The sequence below is a fragment of the Chroicocephalus ridibundus genome, chromosome 1 (genome assembly GCF_963924245.1).
Source record: "Chroicocephalus ridibundus chromosome 1, bChrRid1.1, whole genome shotgun sequence".
Classification (NCBI taxonomy): Eukaryota; Metazoa; Chordata; class Aves; order Charadriiformes; family Laridae; genus Chroicocephalus; species Chroicocephalus ridibundus.
In genome coordinates this window covers 133,656,601-133,677,664 of record NC_086284.1, presented here as the reverse complement: position 1 = coordinate 133,677,664, position 21,064 = coordinate 133,656,601, and the positions used below count along the sequence as shown (strand labels likewise).

General features: G+C 44.1%; 2 protein-coding genes across 4 annotated transcripts in view; one reads left to right on the top strand and one right to left on the bottom strand.

Annotated features, from left to right (window-relative positions):
- CLCN1 (chloride voltage-gated channel 1) overlaps positions 1–4,955 on the top strand; it is a 68,369-nt gene extending 63,414 nt beyond the window's left edge. Inside the window, exon 23 of the mRNA XM_063354109.1 lies at positions 92–4,955. Within this exon, the coding sequence (XP_063210179.1) occupies positions 92–490 (399 nt within the window). The 3' untranslated portion in view covers positions 491–4,955. The remainder of the gene's footprint in view (positions 1–91) is intronic.
- A 2,006-nt stretch (positions 4,956–6,961) lies between these two features.
- Positions 6,962–21,064, bottom strand: part of FAM131B (family with sequence similarity 131 member B) — a 36,939-nt gene continuing 22,836 nt past the window's right edge. For 2 of the 3 annotated variants that reach the window (XM_063354070.1, XM_063354088.1), the window contains exons 3-7: positions 19,936–19,971; positions 17,384–17,473; positions 16,598–16,808; positions 16,129–16,272; positions 6,962–15,698 (exon numbers count right to left, since the gene is read on the bottom strand). In XM_063354070.1, the coding sequence (XP_063210140.1) occupies positions 15,154–15,698; positions 16,129–16,272; positions 16,598–16,808; positions 17,384–17,473; positions 19,936–19,971 (1,026 nt within the window). In that variant the 3' untranslated portion in view covers positions 6,962–15,153. Of the gene's footprint in view, positions 15,699–16,128; positions 16,273–16,597; positions 16,809–17,379; positions 17,474–19,935; positions 19,972–21,064 lie in introns of all 3 variants that reach the window. The other variant, XM_063354080.1, reaches the window with a different exon arrangement.

Genomic DNA, 21,064 nt, shown 5'->3' with positions numbered 1-21,064 from the left:
TTTACCCTGGAGAGTAGACGAACTTCTGCTGGGTAGGGCTGGGTCAGCCTCCCTTTCACCCATTTTTTCTGAACCTTTTCTCTTCCCATAGCTCCAGAAGGCAATAGAGGGCTCCACACGCTCCGGGGTTCGCCTCCGCCCACCCCTTGCCAGTTTCCGCGACACCAACCGGACTTCCATCAGCAGTGAGAAGGTCAGACAGACCAATCAGGTGTGGAGCCAGCAGGACAACTCAATGGTGGCGGCACAGCAAGCAGCGGACTTGGGCACAGAGAGCCCATTGCCTCCCACCTCACATTTCCCCCAGCCCTCACACTTGCAGGAGGAAGGGGAAGTCCTGTGCTCCGCTGACGCCACTGATACTGAGTTGGAAGAGATGGAGCTGGCCGGGCCAGCTGCTGAAAACATCTCAGACATCCTCAAGGACATAAGCCTACGCTCCACTGACCTGTATGAGGATGAAGATGAGGACGAGGATGTCCCCTTATAGCTGGTGTGAGGGGAGTAGTCCAGCTGGGAGTTGAACCAGTCTTCTTGTGCTGGCTCCTCAAAGAGAAGCTTTTGGATGTTCTTTGCAATCCCCACAAGAGGACTGATTCAGCTGGGAGAAGGGGTATCGGACCGACCCTTTCTTCTGCTGCTTTCTTTCTGTGCAAAGACTGTTCGGCTGTTGGACTGTACGGGTGCCTGCAGGAGTCAGACGTGGACTGCGAGGTGGCTAAGGGCAGGCTCGTAATGCTTAGGCTTCTGCCAAATCTACATAGCACGGCAGAAGGGATTGTAGCAGGACATGAATACTGCTGGACACAGTCAGGATGCTCTGGGTCAATCTGCCATGTGGAAAGTGGAGGAGGAGCAGCTCTTCTCGTTCTCCATTGGTGTAAATCCTTCCAGACACACCTGGCCTGCATGCACCAGTGTAAACACAGCCAGACCTCCAGCCTAGAAGCATATTGCTGCTTCTGACTGCAATCATGTCCGTGTTGCTGCAGTTTCTTTTCACTAGCTCTTATCCTGCATCCCCCCCCAAAAAACATTCCCATGTAGATCATTTTTCCTTTTTCTCAATTTTTACTCTGGGATCTTCCTGGATGGGGGCGCAGTGAGGAGCTTCTCCTCTGTCCTTCAGCCGAGCCATGCCCTGAAAACAGATGGGATGAAAATATTTGGTCTATGTTTTATGTCTCAAATCCAGCCAGGGCTCTAAGAAAAGCACTGGAAGGGAGGAAAGCCTCTGTGTTTTCCCATCATGTCTGGAATTTTTAAAAAAGAATGGGAAAATCCTAATTAGGGGCATCCTCAGTGTCAGAGGAAGAGGAGTAAAACAGCATGTATGCACCTATATTTCAAATACCTGCGTTTGTCTCTCTGAATCACTGTTCACAATTTTTACAGTTATAGTCTTAAAATATATGAACTCAAAAAAAAAAATATAGAGTGTTAGCAGGCTGCCAAGAAATACAGCAGAGGGAAGCCACGTTTTCTACACTTTGAAAACAGGTTTCTCTCCGAAAACTCCTGCTCTCCTTCCTGGTAATTCTACCCTGCCTACTTTCCACATATTTCTGCATACCTCAGATCTGAGAATTCCAGCTCTCTATTTTGCCAGCTTGTCTCAGTTATGACTAACAGCAGAGGCCTCAACCCTTGTCTGCAGTATCCCTCTCTATTCCAGTTCTAAATCTGGAGCAGATCTTGATCTGTATCTTGCAAAAAGATGTCTTGTCAGTTCGTGTCATGCATGCAAAACCTTAGCATCCAAAGATAAGATGCTGCTTTGTTTAACTCACTGTCCTTGTGAGGTTTTCTCAGTAAACAGGCAAAATCAAATTCTGTGTATTTTGCAGCTTTCCTCTAACATTCTATATCTCCTTCTATCATATTTTGGTGTGTCATGGCACCTAGATGCAGTCCCAAGCAGCCTGTTTGATGTGTTTCCACTTACATGCAACAGAAAAGAAATCCAGGCTCTGAGAATATGTTCTTAGGGGTATTCTCCCAGATGTTGGGACACATCCCCTTTCCTGATATTAGTAAAGCATCATCTAACTTTGAATGACCAGTTTCACCTTAACAGGTGGGTTTTCACATGCTGCCTCAGGAGCAAGTAAAAAATATCATTACCTCTAACCCAGCCTCCTTAGGAAAATTCCCTCCTGGCCTTAATTCCAAGGATTGACCTTGTACCAGTTTCTCTCTGATGATGCTCATGGGTGGGAAAGTCTGTGATAAGCTTATAGTAGAGGGAAATCTCCCCAGCTAGTCTCTTGAAGAGGGAGAGATTTATTTTTGCTGTCTGGAATTCAGAACCCACCAGCTCTGTATCATCTTTGACATGTGATCCCCCTCTATAAGCTAACTGGGGACAGCCTTTCCCTGTCTAAATGATCTTCAGTCCTCCAAGTCCCCGTGAGAAGACAGTGGCAATCTGAGGGCAAGTTTTTTGTGCACACCAGCTGCTTGCCTCCACCAGAGGGTTGTGGCACATTTCTGGCTGCCAGGCATTAGCACGCAGCCTCCCTGCTACCTTTGCATCGCCTTCCCCTGCCTGCAGAGAAGAGGCAAAACAGCTGCTATTTTTCCTCAGGGAACTGTGATAGTCCTTTAAATAAGCAGAGGAGAAAGGACATTCCTTCTAAAAACCCATAAATGTGCAGTGAGTAGCAGCATTCTGAGACCAAATCTGCTCTGAGGGTCCACACACCCTCAGGAAGGACAAGTTTCTCCAAGCCAGCTCCAGCCTTATCACTAGCAAGTACAAATTACATTTCGCAGCTTAGCCAAACGCTTGCACTGAGACAGATGAGACAAGGAGAAACTTTGAGGCTGGGATCAGTACACCTCCCCCTCCTCTCTCCTGAATCTAGATACATGTTCTGCTCCAGTCCCACACTTCTCCTACGGTGTGTTACAGAAGAACTGGGATCTGACTGGCTGAGAAAGCAGATGGAGTCTAAATCAAAGCCAGCAAGCGTGTGAGTCATGACAGACAGATTGTGAGCTGGGGGAGAGGAAACTGGAACAAAAATGATGCACGTGGAGAGGCTTGGGGAGCTCAGAGTAAGACCCAAGCTAACCTGGAAAGTTTCTTAAGGTTTGTCACCTGAGAATACAGAAGCACACACACGTGTGCCTACACATGCACACACACGTATCTCTCCATTCCTATGGCCTTTAGCTGTCCCAGAGTTACCATGAGGAGCTGGGCTGCTCCCTGTGGGGATGCCGAAAGGTGGGTGTTACTGCTGCTCTTTGGAGGCCTTACTCAAGACCCATCCCAGGTACGCCCCCACCCTTCGAGCAGAAGCGGCATTCATCTGCAACGTTACCTCACCTGGGAAAAAGTATGCATCCATGAGTGTATACAGGGAGCCAGGAGGGGACATAAAAACATACTGCAAGGATGGTTTGTGATGGCTGAAGACATTTCCACTTCCACTTTACCAATAAAATCTTCGCTGAGCTGATGCCAAGTACTTTAATAGGTGTCAAATGTGCGGTAAACTGACATTGAACCTTTGTCAAGGGAACTCTAAGCTTGAACCCTCTCAGGCAACCCCAGTACGTCCCCTCAAAGTTTAAACTTGAAACCTTTGTCCGGCAAACAAAGTCACACTAATCTGTCACTCTAAAACTTGCATCTCTCATCCTGTCCAAGCAGCACAGATTTGGCTACCTACACACAAAAATAATTTTTTCCCCAACCTAAAATATTCTTGGAATTTGTATCGGCACTGAGGCCTTCCCATTCAGCTAGAAAGTCAAATCTCAGATCTGCCCCCAGAAACCCAAGCACAAGGCTTGAAAAACAAGAAGCTCTGAGGATGTTTTGAACCGCAGAAGCTTGCTTTTCTCCTAAATAGCATGCACAGTTGCTTCGAAACATTGTTTTGGGCAGACATTCATGTTACACCAAGCTTGCCACTACCTCTCAAAGCACTAAAATAGAACTGATCTTGTTTGGCATTTTCAACTGCAAGAGCCTGCTGAACTTCATTTGGTACCCAACAGTCTGAGAAGAACACGGTAGTGAAAAACCTCCATCAGAGCAGAAAATCTGGGGAAAATACCACCACTACCACCACAAACAACCCTAAAAAAAATCCTTTGACCTTGAGTCTTAATCTCAACTAATTGCCAGTTTACTGATATTCAGTAAATGAAGGCAACAAGTTATCTATTACACTTTAGCAAAAGGCTGAGCTTTTCCTTTTACATGGCATTTAAATGTGAAAGCAGAAGTCTTGTTTTTAGATCTATCAGTATAAAGAATTAACAAAATAAGGAAGACGTAAGGTTGACAAGACAACAGATAGGGCTTTGGGTAGTTATGACAAGGCTAAGAGACTTGGTCATGACACGGATGAAGGAGAAAACACGTGGAGATGGACTACCGGACAATGAGAAAAATCTGCCTGAACAATGTAACTTTTTCCGGTTGGCAAATTATTTCAGTCTAAAAGAAATTCTAGTTCGCTAACCCTATGGACAAAACCAGGTAGTACAAGCAGAAATAGAGGGAGAGAGACAGACGTAGGAGTTCAAGAGTTCAAAAAAGTAACTCCCCCCCTCTCCCCAGTTATGCAAACACTGCATAGAAGTGTGTGTTTTGTGGCCAAAGAGGACAAGACAGGGCAATAACCAGCTGAGCAAGTAAAGATCCCTCTTTGCCAAATAAGTCCAACCCCAGGAAGGGTATAATTAAAAACACACTATTAAAAATACTGTCACAGCAAGAACTAAGTTGTTCACGGCCACATAAGCAAGGATCTGGGCACAGCTCTCATAACAATTTAATCAACACTGGAGACCAATAATTAATATTTCCACACAAAAGCCATGCCCGAGCATTAGTATTCTCAAACGGAGAAAAGCGTGTTTAATCTTCAGCCATGTGATGCAAAAATTTTAAGTCTTTATTTGTGGGAGGCAAGCTTAAACTGGTCCTGACCGTCAACCACAGGCTCTCATTGTCTGCCCCCTCCCGCCCCCCCCCGCCCCCCCCCATTACTGGACAGACAACCCCGTGCACGTATACCCACACACATCACCTTTTTCAAAACACGGGCGTGCAATAGTAGATGGCTCCACAACCGGGTTGCCTGTGCTTTGAGCCACATCTCCCCGGTGGGCGCTGCTGGGGTCATTGTGCCACCCAGTGAAGCCGGTCTCAGCCAAAGCTATTACTAGTTCAAGCCCTGGCCTTTCAAATGAGCGTTTGCTCACATCCCAGCAGTTTTCACGCGCTGGGATGTGCAAACATCTTGTGCTCCGTAGTAAAACCAGTTACAGAAATGTATCTAGCCAACCTGAAGGACTGCACCTGACATAGAAGACAAAGTATGTTGAGGAAAAGTCCAGGAGAAAATTTATAAAGGAAATAGAATGTAGGGAAATGAAAATGTGAATCGTCTGCTTTATATGAACAACAATCTGAAAGCTGCTGATATCTGACTATTTACTGAATAGCTACTTCAAAGAAGAGAAGGTAAAAATACAAGACCTACTAAGAAGTGGTCAGAATTAAAGTCACACAAACTCAAGTTAGAAGCTTTTTGGTTTTCCCACACAGAAACAAGTGCAAAAGACAGTAATGGAAGGTTTATGAGGAATACATTTGCCAAAAAAAAATTAATCTGCTTCTCCCCACCTCCCCAAACTTCTACAGTGCACTTAAGCAAATGGGCTGTGAAAAGAAATGGTAGCTGTGAGATGGTTGGATTATGACCAAATATGGCACAGAATCTTACGCTTAAATCAAAATTGCAGTTTCTCTGGCACAGAAGATACGAAATGTCTGAGGGACTGCATAGAAAATACCCTTGCAGCTGGCAAAGTGCAGAGCCAGTCAGGTGTGCAGCAAGAATGGTCTTATACCCTTTTTATTTATTGTTTTCATTAATGACTTGGAAGTAACAGAAGAGAGCTTGTAAGACAGTAACATGAGAGAAACGTATGGTAGATGTGCCATCTAGTCTAAACAGAGAAATAAGCAGAAAGTGGAGGTCAGAGACTGAGGCAGATACCATGGAATGAGGTTCACGTTGGGGCTAAGCAGCTAAATCCAGAGGAGAGGTACTTAACTGAGGGATAAATCTAGACTAGTACGATGGTAAAAGAGTTCTGTTAGGTGAAGCACTCAGCAGCTGGACACCGAGTTTGTAATATAATGTGAAACTACTAAAAAGAAGACATTTTTCCTAGGCAGAGGTACAACTTCCAGGCCTAGAGTAACGTTATTTTCCCAGGGACTCAGGTCTTATACATATGTGGAATAACTGATTTCATTTGACACACTACATTTCAAAACAAAATAGTGACAATTTAGAGGCCACTTGGAAAAAAAAAAAAAAAACAGAAACAAAAACCAGAAGCAAGTACAAGGGGGCATACAGAACTGACAAAGGAAAAAAAATGAAAAAAATAAAAGCAAAAAAACCCCTAAAGGAGTTAAGTATGTGTGTCTTATGTAAGCGGCAATTAATTATATGAGCACAATTATGCAGACATATATACCAAGGGGTGGGTGGGAATCTATTCAGTAGCAAAGGCAGGTAAACTCAAGATCAGCCAAATAACCCTGACTGACAATATACTATGCCCTAAGCAGGGCAAGTGACACTGCTGAGCTCCTGTAAGAACCAGTGGAAAAGTGCAAGTACCTTCACAAGGAAATGGGTACCTTTTATGGCTAGAACTTAAAATTCTCATGGTAGCCACGGGCACTCATGAGATTTTAGCCCTCTACAGTCAAACATGTGATGTTCTTATCTCCTTAATGAGAAATAGGGTATCATATGTTTCCTACTCTGGGATGCTTCTCCAAACCACCGTGGATCCTTTTTAACATCCTCCATCGGACTACCTCATTGAGACCCACCCCTTTGCCTAGGATCCTCCTTCCTCAGACGCAACTCCCCTGGAACCAGTCCCACAGAAATAAAACACTTCCACCAGCCAGGACGGCAAGACCACATTCTGTTTAATAACAACTCCATAAAGGACTGTACATGCTATTTTGAGCTACCTCCCCTCCTTTACTGTGGTTGCTGCCACATACAGGCATGGAGGTGTATAGTGCCATATAGTTTCCTAAGTCTATATGTAGTGTGTGTACATGTATGTATGTGGTTGTACATGTATGTATTTATATATATCTTCGTAGAAGTGTTATCTCATAAGTCACATTATCAAAACATGCGAAGTATATCCGACAAAAAATTTTCAGGCAAACATGTTTTGGAGCTGGAAGACCAAAGGCAAATCAGACTCATTTTAGTTATTAAGGGCTAGTGTGGGACAAGGTAAGGATGAAAGCTTTCACTAGTGGGTCCCTTTCCCTTTTTGTTTTACTTCCATTCAGTACTTTCCCCCCAAACATCAACGCACCTCTGTAAACACTAGCTTGAAAGAATACACATTATCACCATGCAGCCTCCCCCCTTCAGAAAATGTGTACAGGCTTGGGGGAAGCTCTTTAAAATTGCTTCATGGCAAACTCCATTGTCCCATACGCTTACACTAAAGCCATTTCAGATACTGAGAATACAACATTTGAAGACCCAAGCCTTTAGTTACTTTTAAACATGCTTCAGGAATCATTCTGCATGCCACCCTTGAGATTCCCATCCACCACCCTTGTCCCTCCCAAACCATCAGTCTGTACCCTCCCATATCTGAAAAGAGCTCAAACAAGAGAAATCCCCTTCCCTGTAACATTACTTTCGAGTCCCAATTTTATATGGTAGGGATTCCCAGAGACCTCCAATCATGCACAACCTCCACAAATTGGAGAAGGAAAATTGAAGCCAAACAAGAATATATACCTGCAAAAGAGCTTTTGGCTTGCTGCATTGCTCACACATGCAGTATCTGAAAAGAAGGGAAGTCCACCTGTACTTGCCTCGTGGGAACTTGGCAGAGCTCTGGAAGAGGGTTCTTAACCTTTTGACCTCCAACTCTTGACTGGATTTCCATGCCCAATGAAAATGAATCCAGAAGGCCAGTGAATCTGGACTAGATGCCTTTATCTTATTAGAAGTAAATCTCGGTGCACGATCTTGTCTCCATAATGGAGAAAAGCCTTTTTAGATGTTTTTGTCTTGCTAGCACGAACATTTGATGCCTTATGGGAAAGCAAAAACAAGACTAGGTTTCAGAGGGCATTTAAAATGTCCCCAGACAAAGGAGATGGGAAAGATGAGAGTAGCGTTCTTTCCACAGAACACTGCAACCTCTCTCTTCCTAGAAGACCGCAGTTATAAGTCCTGCCCACGGCAGGGGGGTTGCAACTAGATAATCATTAAGGTCCCTTCCAACCCAAACCATTCTATGATATCTGCAGTGACAACACTCTTGAACAAGTTTTTACAATTTTAGAAAAAAGATCCTCTTTCTCACAGAGTCGCAGCCTGACTAAATTTTTCCTCTTCCAACAACGTGTATCTGCACTGGAAAAATATATCACGTATATATATATTTTCTTTTGTGCAGACCAACACTGCCAATCATAGAGCTTCTTTTGATTTCCAAGGAAAAGATAACACTTTGTTCTGCCTATGCTGGGGAAAGATGTCAGTGCAAGGATGTGAATAAACCCTAATATTCTAAGCATAGGTCTTCCACGTCCATTTGCTAACATAATAACCATTTGGCTTCATTCCTACCCCAGTCAATACATGAAGCTGGCTGTGCTGCTGAAAGAGGACAGTGTCCCCAACACTCTCGCCCAGGCTCCATGACACTTTCCGAGACAGAGAGAGACATTGGTCTGGCACAGATGCCCAGCTGTTCTCTCCTGCTCCTGTGCTGGTTCACTACTACTTATCCTGGGAAAAGCCTATGATACAAAAGAGGCACCTGACGTTGACTTTACAGCTTGCATTCATATTTGAGACTGTGCTTTAATGACTGTAGGCTGTCCTACACATACATGTAGTTCTAATAGGCACTGCTTTACTCACATTTTCCCTGTTTATTTTTCCTTTCCCTGAGCCATGGCATAGAAATGTTTCCCTGTCAGATTGCTACAGGGGAGGAGAATCAAAGATGAAACTGTTACTTATTTATATTTTTCTAGATTATCAGCTGCTGATAATCTCTGTATTGGAATTGATTTATTTTTTTTCTTTCCTTTCTTTTCCTTTTTCTTTTGGAAAAACAGTCAAACAGTTAGTTTAAGGGAAATTCTTGCTTGTTTAGAGTTGTCTGAACAAGGAACGTGGGAATTTCCATCTGGGAGAAATTAGAAGGAAGAGCTTAGACTATGTCAACGTTGCTCTGCTCTCTACAACATTTAGAGGTGGGCTTATTTTAGTTTGTTTCTTCTTTTAGGCAATTACCAATACAACAGTTAACAGTTAGGGCAAACTGAGCTAAATTTAGATATTTTGGGTTTCCGATGAGAACAGAACTCACAATAACTTGATCTGGACAATGGCTAAGTTCTTATTTGGTGTATTTCTTATGTGATTCCACTGAAGAATTAAGCATATTGTGAACCGTTTTTTGAAGACGATGAATAAGAAGCCAGCAGGTGCCCAAATTCAGAAAGGTCTCTTTCCTATCACTGTCTTACAGAAAGAAGTGTGGCTTGGACTAAGGAGTACTATAAGCTGCACCAGTCCTGGAGCTACAGCTTGTGTAGCAATCCTATACCTGAGCCCATTCTGTTGGAGTCTGCCGTGAGGCTTCCTACCAGTGTTGTGTAAACGTAAGACATGAAGCTTTTCTGGATCTTTTTCCCAAGCCTTTCTCTCAGTGTCTTTCCCTCTCTGGCTAGAGTTCTCCTTGCCATTGCACAGAACACACATAGGTGTCCTCCACCTGTACTGTTGCACACTACCTTGCCTCACCCCCACACCTCTGTCAAATGAAGAGAACAGCTTCCTTCTCTCCTGTTCTCTTCTCTGGACCTACAACTAATATATTTTAGTCGTTGCTGTACACAGTACATCACGCACAGGCTCTGTCCAGGTGTGAAGTGCCACCCTGTATCTCACACTAGACTGGAACTGGCTTAAAGATAGGGATAAACCTCACCTCCACCAGCTGTGCCTCTCTCCTGAACAAGGTTCTGCCTCTTGCAATTACAGGAGAAGACTTATAAGTATCTTTAGCTGCCATGGAGTGTAATCACTGAGTGCAAACGAGATTTGTGCATGTTAATTTTATTAATTCCATGAGTATATCAAATTACTTGTCTCCTCCTGCACGATTGCAAGGGTTTAGCTCAAAGGAGCCTGTGGAAGGGAAGGGAATAGTGAGGGAAATCACAGGGCATCAAATAACAACAAAGACCAAATCAGATAAGAGCATACTAGAATTTCTAAGGAAAACACTAGGGAAGGAAGTGGGGAATATGTCCTCCCTAGTACCCCAGCTGGATTTATTCTCCTCAGACAGATATTTCACAACCAGCTTAAGCCAATTTAAGTCGCATCTGCAACCGAAGAAATATTCTTTAACATGACCATCTCCACGTTTCACCAGCCCTCAGTGACGCCTGCCTCACCAAGTGAAACAATACAAAGAGCTGATCCCACTGAACCCCTTTATTTTGGTAGGGGACTGGGCTAGTTTTCCATGGGGCCAGTTCCTGAGCAGCCAAATGAGCGTTAGCACTGTGCTTCTTGGGCAGTAGAAGCATATAGCTGGTGGTGATGCACGGGAGGAGGCATGACAGCTCCTATTAGCAGCTTAGACTCATCATGAAGATGAGGGTACTCTCCCAGTTTCCCTAACCTGATATAAAGGCCAGCTGCAGAGACTAGTGCTCTCTCTCCCTCTGCCCACAGCTCTTCCCTCTTCACTTTTATAGCAGGGTAAAAGTGCGCTGGCTTGCTGTGGGGCCAGCTGTGCATCAGCATCTGCACAAGGATTGCGGGAGGCGAGCGCAGTCAGGGCAGAGGGCTGCCTCCTTCGCAGCAGCTCACCGTCTGATCAGCTTAGAGGTACAGTTAAACGCTGTTCCCCGGTATTCTCTGTTCCTATCATGAAAAGCGGTGTTAAGGTTTTTAAAGGGGGAAAAGCAAGTGGGTGACTTGTCAGCAGCTTCCCAGAAGAAGAAGATGAGTTAGACACACAGAAAGTGAAAGAGGCGGATTGACTTCTCCATCCCAGAGCCTGAGCTAATGGAGTTGAAGAGAACTCACAAAGCATGTAAAGAAAGCTTAACATTTATATAAAAGAAAAACTTATGAAATAGTGGAACTGATCAGATACGAGCAATCATGGGAAAAAGAACAAGAGAGAATTTTCCTGCAGTGGAATCAGAGATCTTTTTTCCTTAGATTTAATTAGTTTAAGCCCTCCTTCGTGTTCAGCACAATTTCCACAAATTCCTGGTGAAAACAAAGGCTTGAGGGAAGATGGGAATCTTCTACCTCCGCTGCTTCAAGAAAATCCAAAATTTTTATGTAGTGCAGCTCTGCTTTACAAAGGCTTTGTGTAAATGAACAGCAGGGCTCAGTTTCTTAGTAACTGTAGATCAGGGATACTGAGCTTACCTTTCCTTCTTATTTTCAGCTTCGCAAATTCAATTTGGGCTCTGCGGATTTGGCTGGACTCTCTCCAACTCATCCCTCCTCACCAGGACAAAGGAACTGCAGGCCAAATTTTGCTCACAGAGCACCTGTGCCTTCCATATGTTTGAATAGGTGTAGCTATATAATAACGGCTTTTCTGGGAAATGTACTGTAGGTCCCAGGTCCCTCTCTCTTACGTTGGATACACAGAAGCAGCAGGCCTGTTACATAAGGAAAGGCCGGGTTATACAAACCATTTTCCATTTTCAAAGAGACTCAAACTGCCTTTCCAGTTCAGCTCAAGGCGCTCACTCAGGTAGCACGTCTGGATGGGCAGACCTGCTCTCTCCAGTCAAGCTCCTGGCAAACGTAGATACATTTCTCTTTTGGACTGGGGAGAGATAATGGAAAATAGACTTTTTCTTTTTTTTCTTTTCTTTTTTTTTTTTTTTGTTTTCAGAAAAAGGCTGAAATTTTATTATTCACAGAAAGTCAAGACCTTTATAAAAAAAATTTATAGAATTTAGTAAGCTTGAAAGTGTTTTATAGAGAGCAGTGTTCAAACCAGTCTGAATTCACAGAGAATGAGAGTCTATCTACAGCTTTCTAGAGATCAGGCTATGGAATTATACAGCAGGGTATAATTCTCTATCCCATTCCACAGAGTTTAGAAAACTCTACAGATGATAGGTTTTCTCTTCCTATTGAACTCCACAGAATTTTCTATAAGGTCCATTTTTTTCACACTTTTTCCCGTGTAGATAATTCCCCGTCACTGCCTTGCATGGAGATAATGTACATCTTCTAGACATCTATCAGACGTCTTAGTAAACATACCACATGTCCACAGTAAAAGAAAAAGAAGCCCTGGACAAGTTGACCCACTTGTCCCAATCCTGTAAACAACACAGAGGGATCATTAGAAGCGACTCTGAAAGTTACCGTAAACATCCAGATTGGTCCTGGAGAGGCACATGGGAACAAAATGGTTTGGAGAAAAAAGCAACAAGCCAACAAAATCTTCTCCCATAAAGGAACACACCTGACCGTTTTTGTTTCCCTGAAGGCTTTTTAAAAACAGAAATAAGAAAAGGTTAACTCTTACTCATTTGTCATCTGCTGAGGTGCTCTTGGCACTTGCCCCGTCTCCCTGTTCTGGTTAGTGTGATTTCCTAGGTCCTGCTCCATGGCTAGACCCAAACCAGCTCAGGACAATGAGCTGGCACTGGCCTTCCTGCCCAGGGGAGGTTAGTATCTGAATGTGTAAACATCTTTAAAGAGATATTGAAAGGTCATCATTCAGGAGAAGAGCTACCTCCTTAGAGAGATGTAAGCAAGCCCAAGCAAATGGGTAAAAAAAGGTGGTCACAAAAACTTTTATCTCCTGCCTACACTAAATCACCAGTCTTATTTAAATATCCCAAAGGTCTTTCCTTTAGAGGTGCAATGGAGAGGGAAGACAGATCCGCTTGAAGTGGACTTGGCTGGAAAGACTTGGGCATTCACAGAGGAGACCCTCTTCATGCAGCTGCCTGTGTTAAGTGGGAGAAAGCTGAGTGGGGTAAAGTTCTACCTGAGAGTCCCATTCGTACTTTCCGTAATTCCTGGACATCCTCTGCTTTGCTTGCCAGGAGCTGACTGAACTCTGACACTCGATGATATTACTTCCGTCATATTTTATTCTCCTCAGGCATTCTTCCCTGCAAATACGCTGGGACCAAACCTGAATCAGGAAAGGAGCGCGTATCACTCTCCTGTCATCCAAAAAATACACCAAGACTGAAGAGGAGGCAAAGAAGAGACAAACCTGTCACCAATTAAACAGAGTAGATATGAGTCAGAGTAAGTGAGAAAGAGTCGCCCCGGGACAGTACGGCAGCGTCCAGGCAAATTCCTTTCTCTAGCTCATCAGATCTAGCCCACATCTGACCTAAACCCATGCTTCGCTGATGCTTCCTTGCAAGAGGTATTGCAATTAAAACTCAGCACTGGGATAATCTCTGCTGGTTCTGTTCAGTCCTCCAGCAAAATCTACAGCCTTGTGTGATTTTTTCTTTTGCTTTTGCCCCTGTTTGTTTTCTGGTGAGAGCTTGAAAGGAGACAGTTTGTTCAATTTCCTTTCAGCACCCTCCCCCCCACAAAAAGGAGGCCTGTAGAAACATGGCGAGGAATTGCAAGAGACCAAATTCCCCCTAGTCAATGAACCATATTTTTTTAACAAAAAAATATAGAACCCGTACAAATAGGGAAAACTCGTGAAATAAGCTTTCACCACTCCTAACAAAGAGATGTCAGGGAAAAACCAACAGACCAAGTACTGAGCATTATTTACATTGCTTGGGGGTAGGAAAACAAAAGAAGAAAATATAGGCAGGAAGAAGAAATAAATAGGAGGAGAAAACTTCCTCTCACCCCTTTTCCTCCAGCTACATTTGGCACCACAGAAGGAGTGGCAGAAACGGGAAAGGTGCAGTCAAGTGATGACTGGAGTACAGGCCTTTCCCACTGTTAACTGCTTTGTTAGGAACACTTACCCAGCAATATAAAAAGGTTAAAAAAACCAAAAACTGAAAACTCCAATGTAAACTGGGTATCTGTGATCTCATAGCTGTACCCACTGTTCCTGGATCAGCTGCCTACTCTCTGGGTCTCCCCATACTGCTGGCAAGGGAAAAGACAGAAGGATACAGCAGCAGCACCAAGATGGACATGTTCTCGAGCCCCCTGCAAGAGCCAGCTTTTTATGACTATCTCCGTAGCTGAAAATGTCCTTTCCACTGGCATCCAGTGCCCAATGCCAAAAGGACACACCACTCTTGCCAGCTCCTGGGAAGGTAGAAACGTCAAAGAGAGAAACAAATACACGAAAGATTAGAAAGAGCCCAAAGCATGAATATCTGAGAGCAGGGTTAGATCTGCATCCCTTCTTCCTTGCTGCAGCAGAGCCATGCCCACAGAGCCGCACCATCTGTACTGCAGCACTGCTCGTGCCTACGGAGCGCAGTTTGTAGCCATCGAGCCTGCAATTGCATATCAAGGTGCTATCGAGGATCTGGTTACACAGCGAATCTTTCAACCCAGTACAGTCTGTATTCAATATAGCCTTATCCTCCGTACCAGCCACACTCACAATACTAGTGCAATCTATATTTGTAAAGCCATATCTTCATTTTAACCCAGTTTATATTCATATATTCTATCAAAGGGGACCATGTCCACAGAGCAACATCCATTCTGCCAAGATGGATTCTAGCCACATAGCCGCTCTCTATACCAAGCCTGTCTCATCAGCCATATCCCCTGTACCAGAAGAGTTTGAATCCACAGCCAAGACTTTGTTTTAAAAAGATTTAGAAACGATTTACCAATCCAGATCTCTCCAAGCACCTCACATGTGTTGCCCAGAGCAATGAAAATCAAAAATACGTGTCCATGGTGGAGGGGAAGAAGAGGTCTTCATGTGTCAATCACTTTGAGATTTTCCTCTTGTTTAAAAAAATAATTAAATGTCAGGAATGGAAGGTGTGTCTGCTCAGAAGTATGGGGAGCTGGAGAGAAGAATCCCTGTCATTTCATTCCTTGCCACCCCTCTCTTTGTTCAGCAGTGATGAGAACTTCACAGAAAGCATCAGTTGTTTGTTTCTCCCTCTTCCTCATCAAAGGACTGCACCCCAGAGGAGGTGACATCTGAGACTTTGCGGCTCAGTGCAGCATGTTCCATCTCCTCTCGAGGAGACAGTGATTCCAGGTCCCGGCACACTGCATCATCCTCCTCTGGAGAGGGCTTCTTGTTTAGGAGAGGAGCCTTCTCCAGCCGTGGGTTCCCTTCATCCTCAATGTGGTCCTCCATGTATGTGCTGGATTCAGCCCCACCCCCACCCTGAGCAGTCTGCAGGGGCCACACGTGGACCAGCCCCGTGCTCTGGATGAAGTTCTGCTCCTGCCGCTGTTGCTGCAGCTGTTGCTGCTGGAGAAGGCTGCTCTGAATCAAAATGCTTTCCTGAAGGTTTGTCTGGGACTCATCAAAATTCTGGCCTAAGTAGGAGCCAGTTGCTGGGGAAGCGATGAGGGACTGGTCACTGGTCTCCCAGGCATCGGATGAACCTAAGCAATACATGCCCTGCGAGACGTAGGAATGAGGCCAGCTGTCATACTGCGTCTGGGCCATATGCTCTGCAAGTAAAGGAGGGAAACAACACACAGTTAGACACTCTCTCTCGGCCAAGCTGGCTCATTCAGACAGATAGCTTGGTTGCCTGTGCATGGCACTGTACTGTACAGGGTAGATAAGTCCTTCAGAAGGTGAAGAGAAAAGGTAATTCTAGGCAGTGGGTAGATGAACTTGATTATACCCACAACTGACTGCAAGAGCTGGTAGCTTTCCCCCCACTTGTGCCCAAAAACAGCAAAGGAACTGGGCTTTGAAGCCTCCCTGTTAAGATTAGATTCCTTGGACAGCTTCGCAAAGAGGTGGTGCCTCTGCCAGATCCCAATCCAAAAAATTGAGGCTACAGAATGAAACAGGGTAGAGGGAAAGAGAGCAACATGACAACAAGACCAGGAAAGAGGTGTTTCGAGATCAGAAAGAGGCACTGCAACTTACCTTGACTCTCCATTAGCTCCTGATAGTTCTCAGAGTAGTTGCCTGCAGGGTTCTCCTGATTTGAGTTTACACTCACATCCTCACCATCCATGGAGGACCAGGCCATGAGAGTTGCCTCAGAAATAGCAAATTGCTCCATCACTCCTGTGCCAAAGAAGACGGGGAGGGGAATCACAGATGTGTGAAAGTCTCCACTTCTCACCACCCTCTTTAACCCCATCTCTTGGTCACACTGTCCCACTCTTGTCCTATCTCAGCAACACCCAGCACCCACAGTCGGCCCTCACCCTCTCCATTTTGCATTCCATTGGCAATCCTCCAACCATAGTCTCTCATCTCCTTCTGCCATCTAAACCACCCACAGGCTCCCCTGAGTGTGTTATTCAGGTTCCTGCACTTTGGTCTCTCAGGAATTCTGCTCTGAGACATCCCAACCAATCCAATCCACATGCCAAAAAGTTAGCACTACCTGCAAGGAACCGGGCTTCTTTTTCACCATCACTCAGGTCTGAGTAGGCATCAGCGTCTTTGCGTGCTGTCTCATGCGTGTGCTGCTGCTGCTGGCTGTTAGCTTTGCCCCAGCCTTGCCATTCAATCATGTGAGCCACACGGCCTTGGCCCATAGCCGTTGGCTTTGTGACATGGTCCTTCATGCTGCGAGATATCCCTAAGGGGCCAGACATTAGAAAACAAGGAGGGGCTATTACACAGCTCCAGGGTTGTCTGCCGTGCTGTTTACCTCTCTTGAAAGTGAAGCTTCTCCCCTCCTTTTCTGACAGGGTTCAGGCCTGAGGTTGGGTGTCTCCCATCTTTCACTGTATCATTTTCCAGGAGAGTTTCCCCATCTTTCCTTGGACTGGCTCTCAGAACAGGGAAAAAAGGAAACCCCAAATATGAAAGACCGTTTCCTTCCTTGCCTAGAATCCATTTAGGACAGAGTTGGGCACGAAGGATGAAGCTGGAAGTAAACCAACTAAGAAATTGAAAATGTGGTTAAACCCAAGAGGGGAAGCAATTGAAGATGTCTGAGTTGGGGTGCATGGTAAGAAGCCAACAGGAGTAAGATAAATCTGTTCTTTGAAAGGGCAACAACTAAAAGATTTCTCATGGTGGAGACTCCTCTAAGGCCTCGAAAAGGCAAGAGTCAGATAGGAGGAACAGAAGGGGTGCGCAACAGAGAGATATGGGAAGAAGCACAAAGGCCTGTGGAGAGAAACTGCCAAGGATAAACGCAAATTTTGAGGACCTCACCAGAGAAAGATGATTTAGCCAAAGCCCCAATCCCATAAGCATTGGAGTTGCGTTTCAGCTTGGGGAGGATGGAGGTCGTATCTTCCATGGAGAGCTGAAAAGAGAGAGAATATGAAGAAATGATATACAGGAAGGGGAAAAGGAAGTGAATTCAAGTGAGAAATCAGTATAAGGATTCCAGAAGGTAGGGGGAAGATGAGGAGCAGAAGCAAGCAACAAGAAAAAGAGCGAAAGAAGGGAAGGAAAAATGAGAGGGTATTTAACCAGGACTGGATGTTGCATAGCGTTGGGACTGAGTGAGGCAAGGTCAGTGGGAGAGGCAGAAGCAGGCTGTGAGAAGCCTCCCTTTGGCTGCTGCCAGTCCTCCATAGACATGCTGCACTGTTCCCAACTCTTTGTTAGAGATGCAGGACATGGCTGATGGACGATTCAGGGAGCTTACGGTGGGGAGCTGACAATGTGATAAGCGAGACACAGTATTGCATCATATATGCATCATATCACAGATATTAATTTTTATATGTTACTTTTGGTTTTCATTTCTTCTCACAAGGTCTTAACAAAATGAACATGACTGTGTATCAGTGATGCATCCTGTTTCAAGCACCTACAAGTACCTGTAAAGAAATGCTTAACAGTTCTGCTCAATTTCCTTTACTCTATTTTCTATGTTCATCCTCAGTCCCTGAATAACAAGGACAGGAAACTATTGGGACAGGCAGCAGTCACAAACACCATCATAAAACACAGTCCCTCAAGATGAATTCATCCGGCTTCTTCAGAGATGCCAGGCATTGCATATGAGGCTTAATTTTCACAAGGGCTACACAAGCATTGCTTCTGCTCTTCATTTCAACCTCTCTGAAAATCAAGCCCAGCATGTTTCAAACACAAAGATACTCAACAGTAGTGACCATGACACTGGAAATTTTAAATCCTGACATTTGGTCACAGACACAAATCTCATGAAACGCAAGAGGAGCAATAACTAGACAAATAGTTGGAGGCAAAGGAAGGCATTGTAAAGATGTCGAACTGCATATAATCCCAGTCAATTGCCAAAATATAAGAGGTGAGTTTCTCTGGAAATTGAGTGCAAATGCAGCACCTAAGGCATCCTGTAACTTTGGAGCCAGGAATGTCTGCGTGTAACACGTGAGCTGCAGAAAGCACGGGAAGAACACTAAAAAGCGAAAGGTGTAGCTGAGAATGCAGCCCTTGTTCCATGATGCATTTTCTTTGGTGATGAAGCTGGTTGAAGAATGTCCATTATGTCCCCACTGGTCATTCTTGCCTGGGTGCTGCTGTTCAGTATCCACCCATTTGCTTCAAGACAGCCTGAGGCCTGTGCTGTGAGCCACCTCATGGAAACATTCCAGAAAAGAAAGCAAACTGCAGAAGGTCTCTGCCACTACGAGGTTGGAGAGCTATGACATGAAGGCAGGAATGAATGGGAAGGGAAGGAAATTCATGAGCCAGCTTTGATACCAAAGAAGAATTACACTAAGACAGAGAAAGAGCTGCATTATGACAGAGCCCCATGGATTCAGAATGGGTTGGAAAATGGGAAACTGCAGGTAAGTACTATCTCTAAGGAAACATGACTTCGTGTACGTTTATTTGAGCTCCATAGAAGTGCAGTGAGGGAAAACCTGACAAATTTCTCCTAGACAGTTGCTGCAATGCACCATCATTTTCCTACACAACAGGCAGAAGATCCCAAGCCATAAGTGTCACAATGAAAGAGTTGTCAGTAGGGTGAGGGTTAGTTGCGCTTTCAAACCACAGAGAACCAGAAAATGACCACCATTTAAAAGTTTTGAAAGTATCTCAAATTTGAAAATGTTTATAATACCAAAAATGCAACTATAAGAAGCTGCCTTTCCAAGCGTAAAAAAAACATCAAAGCTAATTTATGTGAACACGGTTTTTTAGGCCTCCAGAGCAGAAAAAATAATTTGGTAGCACTAACATGCATAATTCCCTTTTCCGGATGCTGATTTTGCATTAGTGAAAAAGAAAAAAAATAAAATCATATTTTTTCATGGCAGTTTTTCATGTGTTATTAAAAGGTCTGCTTATTTCTTCTTCCACTTGTTAACTGAAGTTAACTGGTGCTGACCATCTTCCCCAGGGGACATTAAGAATTCTTTTACTTCTGTATGCAACTGCAAATGAGGGATACATTTCTCCCAAACTCCTGGAGAAAATCAAATGATGCTCTAATCAAAGACTACTGTGGACAGACACCTTTTTCATCTAGCCGTGCCCATAAATCTCAAAAAGAGAACCTATGAAATGACATGCATTTGTCCCAAAGAGGACAAAGGCAATTTAATAGCCACCTGCAGATCTAAATACCTGCCAGACAGCAAAAGACCCAGAGGTAAACAAAAATTCATCACCATCCTCTGAATCTTAGACAATTCCCAGAATTTCAGTGGCACTAAAGACTTTCAGTCATGTTTCCATTCTGGCCGCCACAGCATCCAATGGCAAACAAGTCCTGGTCTTCCTATGACTAGAAATTTGAACAGTGGTGTGGCACATACTCACATTGATACCATCCCAGGAGAAATCTGTCCGTGTTTGCTAAAGAAAGCAAAGAAGGACATCATGTTAGTGTAACACTCAAGTTGCAAACGACCACGCATCTCGCTAGTAGTTTGCCATAATCAACAGCCAGTACTTTATCTGGTGTATCAAAAAAACTTGGGTCTTTCGAGCTGGTTTCATTCCCTGCTGTTGATTACGGTGTCTGTAGGTATCACGGTGTTTGAAGGTACAACAGCAAATAGGATGATATAGAGAGTAGGAGAGAGAAAAACAAACACCTTTCCATAAGGCTTCAAACAGCTCTTTGCTAAATGTTGCAATGCTGGCACCCCTGCATGGGAGCTGCATCGCTTTGAGGCTAACACAAGGAGGAGCTACGCTCCCTATGTATTTTGAGGATAATACAGCAAGTTACAGAATTATTTCCTGCTGAAATTATTTTCCCTTGTAGTCTTTCAGTTTGTCCACTCTGACCCACTTTCCCCTTGCAAAACAGATCCATTGCCCATATCGACCATTACAGTACCAATTGCAGTGCATTTCCTTCAGCTGGGAGGACTCACACCTCAACCTCTTGGGTTTGGGATGTGGACGCTCAGGAAAACTTAGATGAATCAATTACACGTATGGTATCTATTCACATAAATCAAAATGGTCTCTGAGGTATAGTTTATGCTCATTGACTTTTAGATCTGCATTTTATTTAACTGAATTATCCATACGAGGTTGGGGCCCGCATTTTCTGCCAGGATTCTGTGAAACTCAGAGTTTCTTGGAGTTACATTCCAAGCCAGCAAGGTATAATAAGGAAATAAAAATACCTGTACATTAGCACTTTGGAAGGCTTTGCAAATTGTATGTTATTTGTTATTTGTGAACGTTATTTGTGATTTCTCAAATATTATGTGTTTAAAATAGCTTTGACCTTTTTACTAATCATGACTGCATACCCTGAACCTTACAGATCTGAAAAATCAGGTACTTAAGATTGCAGAAGCTGCAACAATTCAGAAGAGCAAATGAACCAGCCCCTAAGATACTGCACGGGAAATCAATCGGCAGTGAGTTACTAGTAAATGCATCCCTAAAAATCAAAATGGAGACAAATGAGATTCTTCAAAAGATTTTA